The sequence below is a fragment of the Cuculus canorus genome, chromosome 5 (genome assembly GCF_017976375.1).
Source record: "Cuculus canorus isolate bCucCan1 chromosome 5, bCucCan1.pri, whole genome shotgun sequence".
Lineage (NCBI taxonomy): Eukaryota > Metazoa > Chordata > Aves > Cuculiformes > Cuculidae > Cuculus > Cuculus canorus.
In genome coordinates this window covers 63,091,920-63,105,977 of record NC_071405.1, presented here as the reverse complement: position 1 = coordinate 63,105,977, position 14,058 = coordinate 63,091,920, and the positions used below count along the sequence as shown (strand labels likewise).

General features: G+C 36.4%; 1 protein-coding gene across 3 annotated transcripts in view; it reads left to right on the top strand.

Moving 5' to 3' along the window:
* Window positions 1-14,058, top strand: part of PRKD1 (protein kinase D1) — a 127,651-nt gene that overhangs the window by 73,279 nt on the left and 40,314 nt on the right. For all 3 annotated transcript variants that reach the window (XM_054068375.1, XM_054068376.1, XM_054068377.1), the window contains one exon: window positions 13,218-13,349. In XM_054068375.1, the coding sequence (XP_053924350.1) occupies window positions 13,218-13,349 (132 nt within the window). The remainder of the gene's footprint in view (window positions 1-13,217; window positions 13,350-14,058) is intronic.

The following is a 14,058-nucleotide window of genomic DNA, read 5'->3' as shown; positions in this document are numbered from 1 at the left end:
GTGGAGAGGAATTGTTCATTGTAGCTGAAGCACTTCAGTCTGTTTTAGGGAAGAAAGTTGTATCTTCTGGTGTTATCCTGTATGACTGAAACACTTTGTGGTAGACCTAGAGGTTTCTGATGAAACACAAGAAATTTAATCAGCTCAGAATGCAGCACCTGCTGTGCTTTTATATTCATGATGACCATTATTATTTGCATTTTGCATTGGTGCATTATACAGTAGGATTTTAACAGAGTATAAATATCGTGTAACTTGCTGAACAAATGTAGTGTGTCTGATATTGCCTTTTTATTACTTTATTTCAGTTGACTGCGTGGCATTCTGATAATGTTTGTGTAGGAGATGTGGGGATATGTCAGAAACGTATTACTTAAACCTGCAAATTTTCCTGTTGAACCCAGCTGATTTATTAGGCTACGCTCCTGGGCATTCCTTGAACAATATCAGTAACACCAATCTGTCAGTAACGTATCACTGGCCATGTTGCTCTTTTCTGTGCATTTTTTATTTTATTTTTCTTCAAAATGTTAGAAAAGTGCATTTGGTCTCGTGATGCACAAAGGTGGGAAGTCCTTTACTAGTGCTGCGGGGATTTTCACTAATGTGTTCATTGAATCCAACATTTACTTAGTTAAGTTGCATTTCAGACTGAAAAGGGATCTGTATCTTTGGAGAAAGGATTTTATCAAGTGATATTTGTAGGAAAAGTTCCTTTTGATTATAGAGTACTCTCAAAAGCTAGTAGGTGGACCAAAGCAGTAGTCAAGGTTACAGAAGTTGCAGTCAAAATTATAGTCAAAACTGGCGCTGAATGAACAGTCACCTCTATATAAACACTCAAGAAAAGGAAGTAAATTTTATGCAAGGTGAGCTTAAGTTGAAAAGCATTTGTCAGTCTTGCTGTAATTCAGTTGTATCTGCTACAAGTTTCAGCTGAGTCTATGAAAGGTAACATTCATGTTCCACTCATGAACTACAGGATACAACTGTGAATCGCCAAAATAACGTAATATAGATTTCACAGTAGATTTGTACAGAATGGACTATGCTTGCTCTGATAAAAGTGGCTTCTTTAAGATTACCTCCTAGTTTTTGAAGCTGTTTGGTATTGTTTTCACTAGCCTTTAAAAATTATTTATTTCAACTGCCATTTGTTAACACCAATAAAGAGATATTAGTGATTGAGAGGTACAGTTCTTCATATACTGTATCTATAGAACAAGCTGACAAATGAGGTTTGCTGAGGGTCTGTACTCTGACTCCTTTTGAGTTCTGTTTTTGAAGATTTTCGAGGAGAAAATAACTTTAGATGCCTTCAAACTCCAGTTCTTGCCAGCATAGTTCATGTCCTGTTCTATATCTTATTCGTGAAAATTTATTAAAAACTGCTGTATAAATTTGCCAATTGTTTTCATATTATATAGGGCAAACTTATATTTACAGTTTTAATATGAGTTTGCTTATTATAGACTCATATGATATATGTATGAGTCTATCTATATTTACTGGTACAAAACTACATTAGGATTTAAGATTTTTTTTGTGAGCCAGTGGAAGGCAGATGATGAAGCGTTAGCATCTTGTGCAGATTATTGGAATGTCCTTCATCTGCTTGCTGTGAGTAGTTGTGCTCAGCTTGGCAGGATTCCTGAAGTAAGAAAGTCAAATAGCAGCTATTTTGTGTTCCCTTGCTGAGCGGATGAGGGTGGGAATTGATCAACTGCTTTTGTTAAGAAGCTGTTTCTGTTTTAATATCATGTAGACAGTACACCATCTGATCATTAGATGCTGACATTTTATTTGGATTCTGTGCAGTTTATTCTGTCTCATATATAATAAAATATATTGCACTGAATAAAAGCTGTGGATAACTATGCAATTACAGTAAACACCATATATAAACGTATAACTGGATTGTAACGTTAGCTTCACTGCGAGCTCCTTGAGATAAACACTATGATGATATATCTTTAAACATAATTTTATAGTACTGACATAGTTGGCCATAGTTTGAGTTTGCTTCATTGTGATTGAAAAACGTTGTCTTCTCTTCATTGCTACGTTAACACCCTCTTTTTCTGGTGTATTTGAGAAATACAGCTATCTCTTCTCTATCTTGTCTTACACTTTATCTTTTGAAAATATTCTTCCTCTATGTCCTTTTAATTGTCTCTAGCTGTCATGTTTTTTCTTCTGTAGAGATAAGGTTCAATACTGATTAGGTTAATGTCGATTGATTTTGTCTCTCGTTGTTCATTAGCATACGTTGTTCTTGGATCATGAATTTTAGATAAATGCCTTTGTGTTTGAAGTTCTTAAGATTAAAAGATTCTTTCCTTCTTTTCATGTTTTGCCTCAGTGCCTTTTCTTCAGCTTATAAATGCTATAATTGTTACCTTCTGGATACAGACTTCAAGATTTGTATTTGTTCTGCATCAGCAGAATCTTTCTGAACTCCCTGCCTGTCTTGCCTTACCATTCTTTTCTTTCTGCTGCAGGGAGGGAGAAGGTAAAAATAGGATGAAAAAGTAGGCATCCTATCAACATCACTTCCTTATAGTCTGGCTGCATCATCAACAGTACATACTGAGTAAAATGATATGCAATAGGCAAGTGTTAGTAGGGAAGCGGTTAATGTTCCGTCTTTGATTCTAATGCTCTTACAGAAATACAGGCCATGCTAGTTATTTTTCATTGGGTCCCTCTGTATGTTTGTAGTATTTAATGATTATTTCAGCAGCAGAAAATCTGAAATAATTGCAAAATTTTGTGAATGTGGATTGCAAGAAAACAAGCAAGGTATTTCTTCATAGGAGCAAAGTTACCAATATATTTTTAAGTAAACTTTTTGAACTCAAATAATTTCTCGATCGTGTTGAGATCTTAGGTGTAATTTTAAATCTGATCTAGTTGGGAATTATAAACAATGTCATTTTTGTATTTATAACACAATTAAATTACATTTTGGAAAAATACTGTTGGTAAGGAAGATGAGTTTTTCTTGAAAGAAGCTACAAGTACACACACACATCCTTCTCTCAGCAAAGGACTTGTTTAGGAGAGTTCACTGTTCCATCCCTAGATAATAGATCATGCATTGTACATCTTTAATTGCCCAGTTTTCACAGATAGTAATTTCTCAATTTGTTACTGTGCTGTTTAAAGAAAATATTAAGTTTTCTGTTCAGTTGAGATAGCGTACTTGGTTTTCCAGATTTCCTACAAACACTGTCTTTTCCAAAGGCTCATAAGGAAACTATGCTTTCATGAAGGAGGAGGATAGGTGCTCAAAATGCTAAATAACTATTTTTGGCTTAGGAAACAAAAGATAGAAGTTCTATGCTGTTTTCACAGTGGAAGCAGGTCACTAGCAGAGGTTCGTAAGGTCTGTGCTGTTAAAGACATTGATAAATTATCTGGAAAGCGTGACTAGTCATGTGTCAGTGTTACCTCAGATGAAATACGGTGTAGATCACTGTAAAGTGTCAGGGAAGTTTCCTTTTTTACGTCTATGTAACAAGCGGCTCAGAGTTAGCTGATACTATGACAAAATGAGGAGTTCAAGTTATAATACACAAACGTCATCTTCATGCTCACTACCAGTCAAGAAAAGCAAGTATTATTCTTAGGAAAGGAAATACAGACAAAACATAACATGCTTGCAGTTCAGCATTGTCATCTGTGTTTGTCTTCTCCTTTCTGCTTCAGAGAATGCTTTATCTGCAGAGCATGGGCATGTGAGGTGGCGCTCTGGGGAAATACCGCCAGATGCTGATGCTACTTTGGGAACTCTTCTTCAAAAGACAGGGTTCCAGGCCTAGTACATTTTGGTCTGATCCAGTCATTACTGTGCTTTTTGTATTCTTCTCGCAAGGTTTCTTAGAAAAAAAAATATTTTTCAAGTTGCATCAGTTTAACAGGGGTGACCTCAATGCCTGCAAATTTTTTGTGTGGTCACGATTAAGGTAGAATAAACAACTAAATGGTTTGTAATAATTATGCATCAACAAATTCTATAGCTAGCTTTTCAAGAAGAGTGGGGTTAAAGTTCATTACAGTTACATTCATTGCAGTTAACATATAAAAAATGCCTATCAGCTTCTAAAGTAGGTCTGCTTAGTTCTTGATGTTCATTTTATGGCATGTATGTTAAATCCTCTGAACTTAAAAAGACTTAATTTCTTTAAAATGTCTTATTTTCACATGGGTAAGGCAATTTTCTTTCCTTTCATATTTATTTTTACTCATTTTTCTTAATATGATGCACATCACATATATATAAGAATGACCTGAGTTGGAAGGGACCCACAAGGATCATCGAGTCCAACTCCTATCCCTGCATAGGACAACTCCAAAATTCATATCATGTGTCTGAGGGCGTTATCTAAATGCTTCTTGGATATTGTCAGAGTTGGCACTATGACTGCTTCCCTGGGGAGCCTGGTCCAGTTCTCCTCTACTGAGTGAAGAACCTTTCCCAAATATTCAACCTAAACCTCTCCTGGTACATCGTCCTGCCATTCTCTTAGGTCCTAGGATTGGTCATCAGAGAGGAGAGATCAGCTCCTGCTCCTCCTTCCTCCCTTGTGAGGAAGCAATAAACTGCAATGTGTTATCTGCTCAGTCTCCTTTTCTCCAGGCTGAGCAGACCAAGTGACTTTAGCCACTCCTCATACGACTCCCCCTCTAAAACCCTTCAACAACTTTGTGGACCTACTCTGGATACTCTTCAGTAGCTTAATATCCTTTCTCTACTGCAGCGCCCAAAACTGTACTGGAGGTAGGGGGCACGTTTACCCTTCTTTACAAGGTTTTAGATGTTACCATTTTGACTGAGTAACACAACCCACTTAATAACAGTAGCACAACAGATTATTCAAGTGTTATACTTCAGCAGCCCCCACCTCAGCTGGCCCTTCCTCAAAAGACTTGAGGCGATGAATGAAACTCAGAGTCTGTGGTACATTGCCCTGTATTTTAATGCATATTTCTGTGCTCATTTGGATTTTTAATGTGATTGTATCATGTGATTAGCATTCTGAATCAGTAGACAATGCTTATAATTATAAAGACATTGATGGAGAAAAAAGTGCATGTTAATACAGAAAATAGTTCCATCAAATGATGAATCAACTCTGTTTACTTTTTCTCAAATTTATTTAATGTATTTAGTCTTTCCTCATTCTGTGGTGTTATGAAACTTGGACATGGCGATAAATTATTTTACAGGGTGTGTCTTAAACAGCGTTTGAGCTTTTCTTAAAGGTAACGTGGCAGAGTCCTATAGTTCAGTGGTCTCCAAATTCTTCTATTGTGCGTGCACCTCATTGCTAAGAATTTTTGAGGATACATCCCTTAATATATGTTTGTTTATTTATCATTGCTTACATGCATTGCTGAAGTTCTAATATTTTCTTCCTGCACCCTCATGGATAGTCTTGTGCACACGCAGGAATGTGTGCATCCCACTTTGGAGACCACTGCTATAGGTTCACTTAAAGTTGTACATTAGAAAAAAAATTGCTAATCTTTTTAGAAAAATTTACATTGTGTTTTTTTGTTATGTGAGTAAGGAAACTTCAATTAAATTTCCATTCACCTTTTCTCAGTTCTTGATATTCTTTCAGCTGTTTCTGCTGCTAACACAAATTCTAATCATAAAACTGACAAAACTTCAAGAATTTTCTTTTGCTTACCAGAGTCCATCCCTTTCCATCAAATAACCACCTCTCCCACTTAATTTTCACTGGCTGTTAGCATGAAATGAGCAACAACCTTGCTTAGGCTAAGCAGAAAACTCTTTGGTTTGTCATTTAGGGTTTTGTTTGATACATTTCTCTTTGGTTTGTCATTTAGGGTTTTGTTTGATACATTTCTTTGACAGTTTCTTTGACCCATGCATGCTTCACCAAATACTTGTGTCATTGTATTTGTTAATTGATAGTAGCAAGTATTGAATGGAGAGTAGCTGTAAATGTTTCAGAGAGGAGAATAATTGAAAAATTAAAGGTAACGCACCTGAAGTAACTTGCCATCAGTTGAGTTGTGTTGGATAACCTGTCAACCGTGTATTATTATACACTGCTTGGATATATGCCGGGAAAAAAAATCTACTGTTTGGAGAATCTCTCTGCTTTTTCACCCTCTTTGAGTTTGTGGTCTCAACAACTCATTGCTCCAGTAGGTTTCAAATCAAATATGGCATATGTAAAAAATATGTCTTTCAATGTCTGTGTTAAACTCATGAAGTTTACTTTCATTGCCTGACTGCTGGCTTTGGTGTTTTGAAAGAGGTGGTAAAATACACATCTTTTTTGAGGTTTGTAGCTAAAGCAGGTCTGAGCACAAACAAGTAAACCTCCTTCCCTTGGGAAATATAAAAATTTGAAATGGAAAATGAAGAGGAAGAGACTCAGGAACTGTCACAGGTTGCAGTCTTCCGGTTTTTGTATCTGGATGGTAGTGTGGCTTAAGCCTGGAGACATTGTTCTGACTGAAATCTGGCTCACTCCATCTCTTAAAGAGGCCCCAAGAATGTTTCTGTTTACCTAGTTAAGGTGTAACTTGTTGCCAAAATTAAGTTTGAAGAGCTTCCCTACTTCTTAAGACATGAAGGCTCCTATCCCTGTAGTTCGATAATGCAGGAGGTTATACTACAGGGGTTATATTTGTTTCCAGTTTGTTTTTTTAGCTTCCTCCTCTTCTTGAATCCAGTAAACTCTTACTCATTTCCTCTTCAAACAAAACAATTCCAGTCTTTTAATCTCTCCTTATATGGAAGTCTCTTCAATGCCACCAGTGGTTTTCTCATCTATCACTTCTCTCAGTATAATTCATTTCGGGTCAGTCTCACAGAAACTGAACAAAGAATGTCAGGTGAGGAATATTAGTATCACCATTTCCCAATGTTAATTTCCACCTCTTTTATTTATTAAGTCAGTAGAACACTTTTGTTATTTTCAGTGAAGCAGTGATACTCTAAACATTTTGCTTATCTTTTTGACCATCAGATCTACTTGACCAGACACTGGAGATGTTTCCATAATGAGTCATTCTTGAATTGTTGTAATCCATTTTAAAAAATCAACCACAGTTCAGAGCGAAAATTAATTTATTTCTTCCAGTTTATTATACTGTCTTGGGCATGTCATGTGCAAATTATGCATTTCCTTAGCATTTTTAGGTTCCCTTCTCCCTCTTATAATGTTATTCTAGTAAGATTAAAATAGGGCTGAGAAAACACAGTGCAGACATTAAAGCATATTCCAAAAGTAGTTGTGTATTTCCAGGGTTAGTTGTTGCATCACTTTTCCAGGATGTGAGGTGAGGCTGGCTGGACTGTAGTTCCCCGAGTCCTCCTTCTTGCCCTTCTTGAAGGCCGAAGTGATATTTCATCCAGTCTTTGGGCACTTCTCCCATTGTTAGTCAGAATCTGTTGAGAGTGGCCTCACAGTGACATCAGCCAGATCCCTCAACACTTGCAGGTGCATCCTATCAGGGCCAGTGGACATCTAAAACCCCCAACTTATCTGTATTCTGTATAAAATTATATATGAATTCTTAAGATAATCTTCAGTGATGCCTAAACTTTTGCAGATTGTTCACATCAAAGAATGTTAAAATTAGTTTGATGTACTCAGAGGTTCCATAGTGAATTCAGCATGATATTTGTATTTTTAATTCCATTATACTTTTAACCATCAATATTTAACCATATTAAAAAAAAACCATGTTCTTAACTTTTTATGAAAGAAACATGAGGGAATTAAATAAGTTTTACAAGAGCTACTAATCTTTTTGAGCACCTCGTTTGGACACCTATAATTCTGACAGTGAGCATGTAATTCATCACATTTTTTTCAGGAGCCTTGGAAAAGTACCATGAAAAACTTACAAAACAAAGTCAGAGAAAATAAAGATGTAAAGGACTTACAGTGTTAACTTTGTGGTATTAATTTAGATCAGTATGAGCACAGAAAAGGTGCAAAAGGCCTTATTTTGCAGAGTATTTAATTTTGTTTTCCTATGGTAAATTAATACCTCTGTAGTGTAATTTTATGATTAATAGGTCCTGAATCTGTGAACTAAGGTATTGCTGTTTTTTCCACTCGGGTGAAAAATGGGTAAATTCATACAGAAAGGATTCTGTGCTATGTAGTTTGTGGGTTTGAAACTGTGGAATCAGTCTCAAATGAATAGAAGTACATTAAAATTGAACTTTAAAAATTCAGAATGCACAGATGAATCGAACATGTTGACTCGTAAATGTCAATCTTTTGTTAAAACCCTCCATGAAGGTCTGAGCTAGCACTGGACAAATGATTGCAAGTGGTTTATTGTCTCCTACAGTTTATTGCTTAAATCTCACGTCACGGGGGAGACAATGTAAATAACAAACCATAGTGAATCTGGATATAGGGATTTATTTAAGGACCAAGGAGATCAGAGCTTTTGCCTTGCTTGAATGCCTGTCATACTGGCTCATTTTCTCCCTTCCCAGACTTACATTCACTACCTTCCCACTGCTCCTCCCAGTAAGGAGGCAGCTGCTGGCCAGAGGAGGCTGGATACGCAGTCACATTCGTTCCTGCTGTGCCACACTGCTTGCAGCTACCAATCTTGAGTGCCATCAACCAAAATGCATGGATGTGCTCTGGTCTACATCTCCCTGATCTCTGGGATCTTCCCCCACTTTCAGCATGTTACCTCTAAGCACGATCTTCATCTTCAGCTGTCCAGCCCTGCTTCTTCCTTCTGATATGACTCTTTCTTCTGGGGAAACTTTCTTTTCCACCTCCTCTCCTTTGTAGACCTCCAAGTTCTCAGTGTTTCCAATCTAAATAGCCCAGATGCAGAAAGACAGTATGTGGTCAGCCTTGGTGGTGGTTCAGTTTCCCATCTCTATTTAAGGAGGACTGAGTGCATGCCACTTTTGCTTAGTCTAGGTGTCATAAAAAATTACAACTCGTCTGTACCCGTTACAGTTAGCAAGCAGCAGGCTTCTGCTTGAGAGTTCAAAAGTCAATTCTGAAGATGTATTTCCCCCTCCGTCACTGCCTCCCACAGCCAATTACTTGCCAACTGTTAGCATTCATAATTTAAGCTATTTTTCACCTAAACCTTTGGAATAAAGCAATAATAGGTGAGGAAAACAAAACAAAACTTATTGAATGAGATTTTACAGTGCTGAAGTACTCACACATATCCAGAAATCTTATTAGAATCAACTTTTCTGTATTCAATTTTCCATATTTCAGAGCAGAACAAATAAAGAAACAGTGATTATAAATCTGCATATGTTTAGATTTTAGGAGTTTGTAATTTCTGTTACTGTAATTTCTGTTCTTTTCTCTTAGTCCGGTGAAATTGTGTATACAGTCATTAGTTATTATGGTTTAATCAGTGCTTGAAGTGGAATAATGTGTAAAGGCATGATATTTATTTTTCAAATGGTGAATGCCTGCAGTTCTTCTAGGAAAGGACTTCGTTATGTGTGCCTGTAGGAAGTCAGTAGGATACATTACTCCTAAAGGCATTCCAAATGGGAGAGAGTAGCAGGAGAATGTCTGCTTTTCATAGCTGTAGGACACTGCTATTCATGTGGTTGATGGTTTCTTATGCTATGAGAGATGTGGGTGCTGGATGACGGCTCCTATTACATGAAGCTCTGTTGTTCATAATAGCAGGATCTCACCTCTGCTAATAGTTCAAAGCTTAGACTTGGAACTCAAAGCGGTCAGTAAATCATTTGCCTGTTTTGGAAAGCAGGATGTTACCTCTGTGAGTTGCAGTGGCTTCTTGTTCTTGTTCCCAGCTGTGCCGAATGATAGATCTGCTCCTGAGCCCAGAATAAGGAGCGTTAGCCATTAACAGGAAAGTCATTAACAGACTTGATGAAGTGCTCTTATCAAAACTGTTGTAGTTTCAATGTCTGTGTTTTGGTGATACTACCGATACTTAAATAGATGATGACAAGTTAGTCTGAGAGTTAGCAGTGTAACAGTAACATATTAAAACCATAATATTGCAAAGTTTTCTGCAGAGTATTAAGTTTTTCAGAATATGGTTATAGGTATATTTGGAACTGCTTCTTTTTCGACTGCCAATTCTACATGCAGCCAGAGCATCAGTGCTCTGTCAAAGCAAAAGGATAGCCTGAGATGACAGAAGCTTTTTAGTTAATAAGAAAAGTATCTATTTAATTTGCAAAAAAAAACCCCAAAAAGCTAGGCATATCTTTCTCTTCATCAGCAGGACTTTTATTTTTTCAATTGAGTAACAGAGAAGCATTCTGGAAGTTGAAACTTTGTTAGTGGCTATTCTAGATTTGTAACTTAAAGAAGTTATGAATTACAAGATAATTTCCCTCAGGTAAGTCTGCTTTTATAAACAAAAAGTTTGCGTCTCTAAAATTCACGGATACGTTATCAGGATTCATGACTATCACGTCTAAGGATCTTATAGTAGTGTATTTCCTAGCCTTCTTCCTTGGGGAGAAATGCATGCTCACTGAGAATCTTGTTTTAGTAAGCTTTTTTATCTTATATTTTTTATGTGCACATTTACAATAGAAACAATAGCAAAGAAGTGTACATTGCATTTCTGTTGGAAGCTGTGCGTGGTGTCCCAGTTGTGGTGCTTATCCTTGAGAAAGTTCCCAGATCCCCTAGCTTTTCTGTGATAGTTTTGTTATGTGAAGAACAGGAGATGTTAATCGCAGTATTCTTCATAAAGCTGTAGGTGAATATGCTGTGGAAAATCCAGAATCAAAAGTCCTGAACAAAAGGGCTGAGGCTCTGAACTTAGACTGAAACTCTAAAGGTAATGAGTAGAGACATTGGAAGGCTTAGTGATATCTGCATTGCTAAGAAGATATGTTGTAGCATGCCATATGGATCGAGTTCTGGAAATGCTGAAGGCCATGTCTTCATGTATGTATCAAGAAGAGAGGAAGGTGTAAATTACAGAGGCCCAAAACGACTCCATGGTAATCTCTAGGAGAACAGGTAACAGAAAATATCCCTGTCATTTGCTTCCATGTGAAGCAACATTGGAAAATCCAACCTCCTAATTTATAGGCTGCCCAGCACAGATGCTGGCATGTATTTTCTGTACGGAGCTAACTGCATGGCTGTGAACTTCTGAAAGTGTTTTCCGTGTTCCTCCTTCTCCTGTCCAACTTTTCTTTACATTCAGTATGATTTTCATCTATAATTTTAATCTCATCCAGCTCCTGGGCTATCGTAGCTCAATTGGTATCCATATGTGGTAGGACCACAGAGGTGTCTTGTGCCTGACTGTGCCTGTTCCTCCTGGTGGCTCTGTGCTGGTGATATAGAGGCCCAGAAGAAAATGAATCCTTCTTAAACTCCAGAAACCAGTGATCTGCCGGGGAGGTGTAGTCCTAGCTCCTCTGATATATCGTCAATATGAAATTAAATTGAGAAGCTAAAATGCTTGCATTCTGTTCTGTTTGTGCAAGTAAAGAGTAAATATGTATTTTTATATTTTAAATAACATCAAAATGTATTTTAAAATTTGAGTACTTATCTTTCCAACTTATCCTTTGATTCAGTTGGAATTGCAGAAAGACATTTGGCTATATGCACAGAAAAAATTGTTGTCTTTATGTCCTATACAAAGTTTTGTTTCACATTCAGGATGCTCTAACATGCTGGACTGTTTTATAAAGTCTTAATTTTATGAATTAAGTAAGCTTTTTAACATGCCTTATTATGAAAACTAGGAAGAGAATAATTCTGGGAAAAGAAAATGAAATCTTGAATTAAACAAAATGGTAGATAATTTAGATGGTTTTAATAAAAAGGAAAAAGAAGGTTTGATATCATTGGATTCAATGGATCCTACTTTTGTGATGATATTCCAAATACCTCTCTTAAAAGATCCCTCGACTAGAAGTTGCTTTAGACTAGGAATGTGTTTCTGTGGATATTTTTGGAAAAGTTTTTCTTAAGAGTAGCAGTTTGGTGCACAGAGGAACTAGTCCAGGTCATAGGTCTTTATTTGTAGTTTGCTCTCATTAGTTAAAAACCATTCCTTGATTGGTATGCATATTTTTAGTCCTCTTTTCATTAATACACAGGGAACAGGCTAGGGACTAAGGATATTTGGTTCTTCTAGGAATTAATTTGAGCTGAACCATTTTAAAGAAATGTGGTTTTTTTTCTCAAATGCAAATCAATAGTGTATTTCTGTTGAGAGACAAAGTAACTACATACTTGGTTCTGATACTGATATCTGTGGAGAATAAGCACAAGCTTAAATCAACTTTTAAATAGCAGCCTGAATGAGATGAAATGTTTGCATACTTGCATAATGTTTAACAATATTTGATAGATATTATTTTTCATTAGACTATCTGATAAACTTGTAGCATATTTAATAAGAAAAAATATTTCATTAAAGCATATTTTTTTAAAGTATTGTGGTACTGTTTGCCTCTATTATAACACTGTCATAATTTTTGTAGTTTACACTATTGCCTTTAACTAGTTTACACTAGAGCCCTTATAACTTTGGCAACTGTTACACTAGTAGGCTCCACATCACTTTGAAAGGATTGGTACTTATGTGAATGTGCAGCAGTCTTCCAGACTGCTCTGTGAATTATTTTTCTTTATTCATGATTGTGGCTATATAATTACATTTCCTTTTTAAACTCTTGTGTATACTTTTTAACTCACTTGGTCAGTTCACCAATACCAACGTAGGCTACCAGATGAAGCGGCTGAAAGATGAAATGGCTCATCTCTGATACATTTTCCTTTACTCGTCTAAAAAAATGTCTCTTTACTGAATGTGTTAATCTTATGTATGTATAAGTTCAGGTGTAGTGAGTCAAGCCTATAAAAGAGTATTGAAAAATTCACTACATTTGATGGAACACTGCCAGTTTCTGATAAATGTTTGATATGCTATTATCCTCCTGTGTTTTATTTAAAAAATATTCTCAGAGAAGTTATTGCTGTGAGTTTGTAAAAGCAGCTTTATCCTTTTCCAGTGATCATTATAGTATGATGGTATAGAATAATCTTTTTCTCTTTGAAATACAATGCAATGACCAATAGAAAACTCGAAGTTCGTCATCATAGTGACCAAAAGGAGTTTTGCTTTCTTCTGTGATAAAGTGCCACATAAATGAAACGTATGTTATGTTACTGATTTTATTAATTTTTTGAATGATCTTGTTACAGCTTCTGCTACATTTGAAGACTTTCAGATCCGGCCCCATGCTCTGTTTGTTCATTCGTATCGAGCGCCAGCCTTCTGTGACCATTGTGGAGAAATGCTGTGGGGGCTGGTGCGGCAGGGACTCAAATGTGAAGGTAAGCTGCAGTGAGAGGAGATTTTTTTGTTCTCAGAAGAGAACTGTCCATTCCACCTATGCACGCTGTCTTTAATGCTGCTTTTAAATCAGGCAGGCATCAGAAAAAAATTACAGTAGGTAGAGACAGTAAGAACTATCAAAATAATCAACCGATTACAGAACTAATAATTTTGCCTGCATTGAGGCTTCCTAGATCTCGCTCTGTAACCTGAAGTGCAAAAAGAAATGGTCTATATGTATTTTTAAGAAAAGGTTCTCCATGTCTTACACTTCACTTCTGAGCCTGAATTCTCTCTCATTCTACATCATGTTAATTCAGATAATTTAACTGAAATACTGTCAGTCCATACAAGGTCTTAATAGCTATCTTTTCACATTTTACCACAACTATTTGACTCCTGGCAGACCGTATCCAATGGAATATGCCATTTACAGTGAAAGACTCCTTTACCTCCCAAATGCCCATTACAGAAAATTCCTGCACTTTGAGACCAGAGATTTTTGAAAAATCAAAGAAAAAACACTGATATAGATAGAGCTGCTCAAAGCTTATAACATTATTTCTCAAAAAAGTTGGAGAATATAGGAGCCAAACCAGTAGAGTGGAGGAGAAAAGTTTAATCAAAAATAACAGTGGTGGTTTTGAATTCTTGATGATTTGGGGATGAAAAAGAAAAAATCAAGTTCTTTGCTTTTTCCAGTAATAA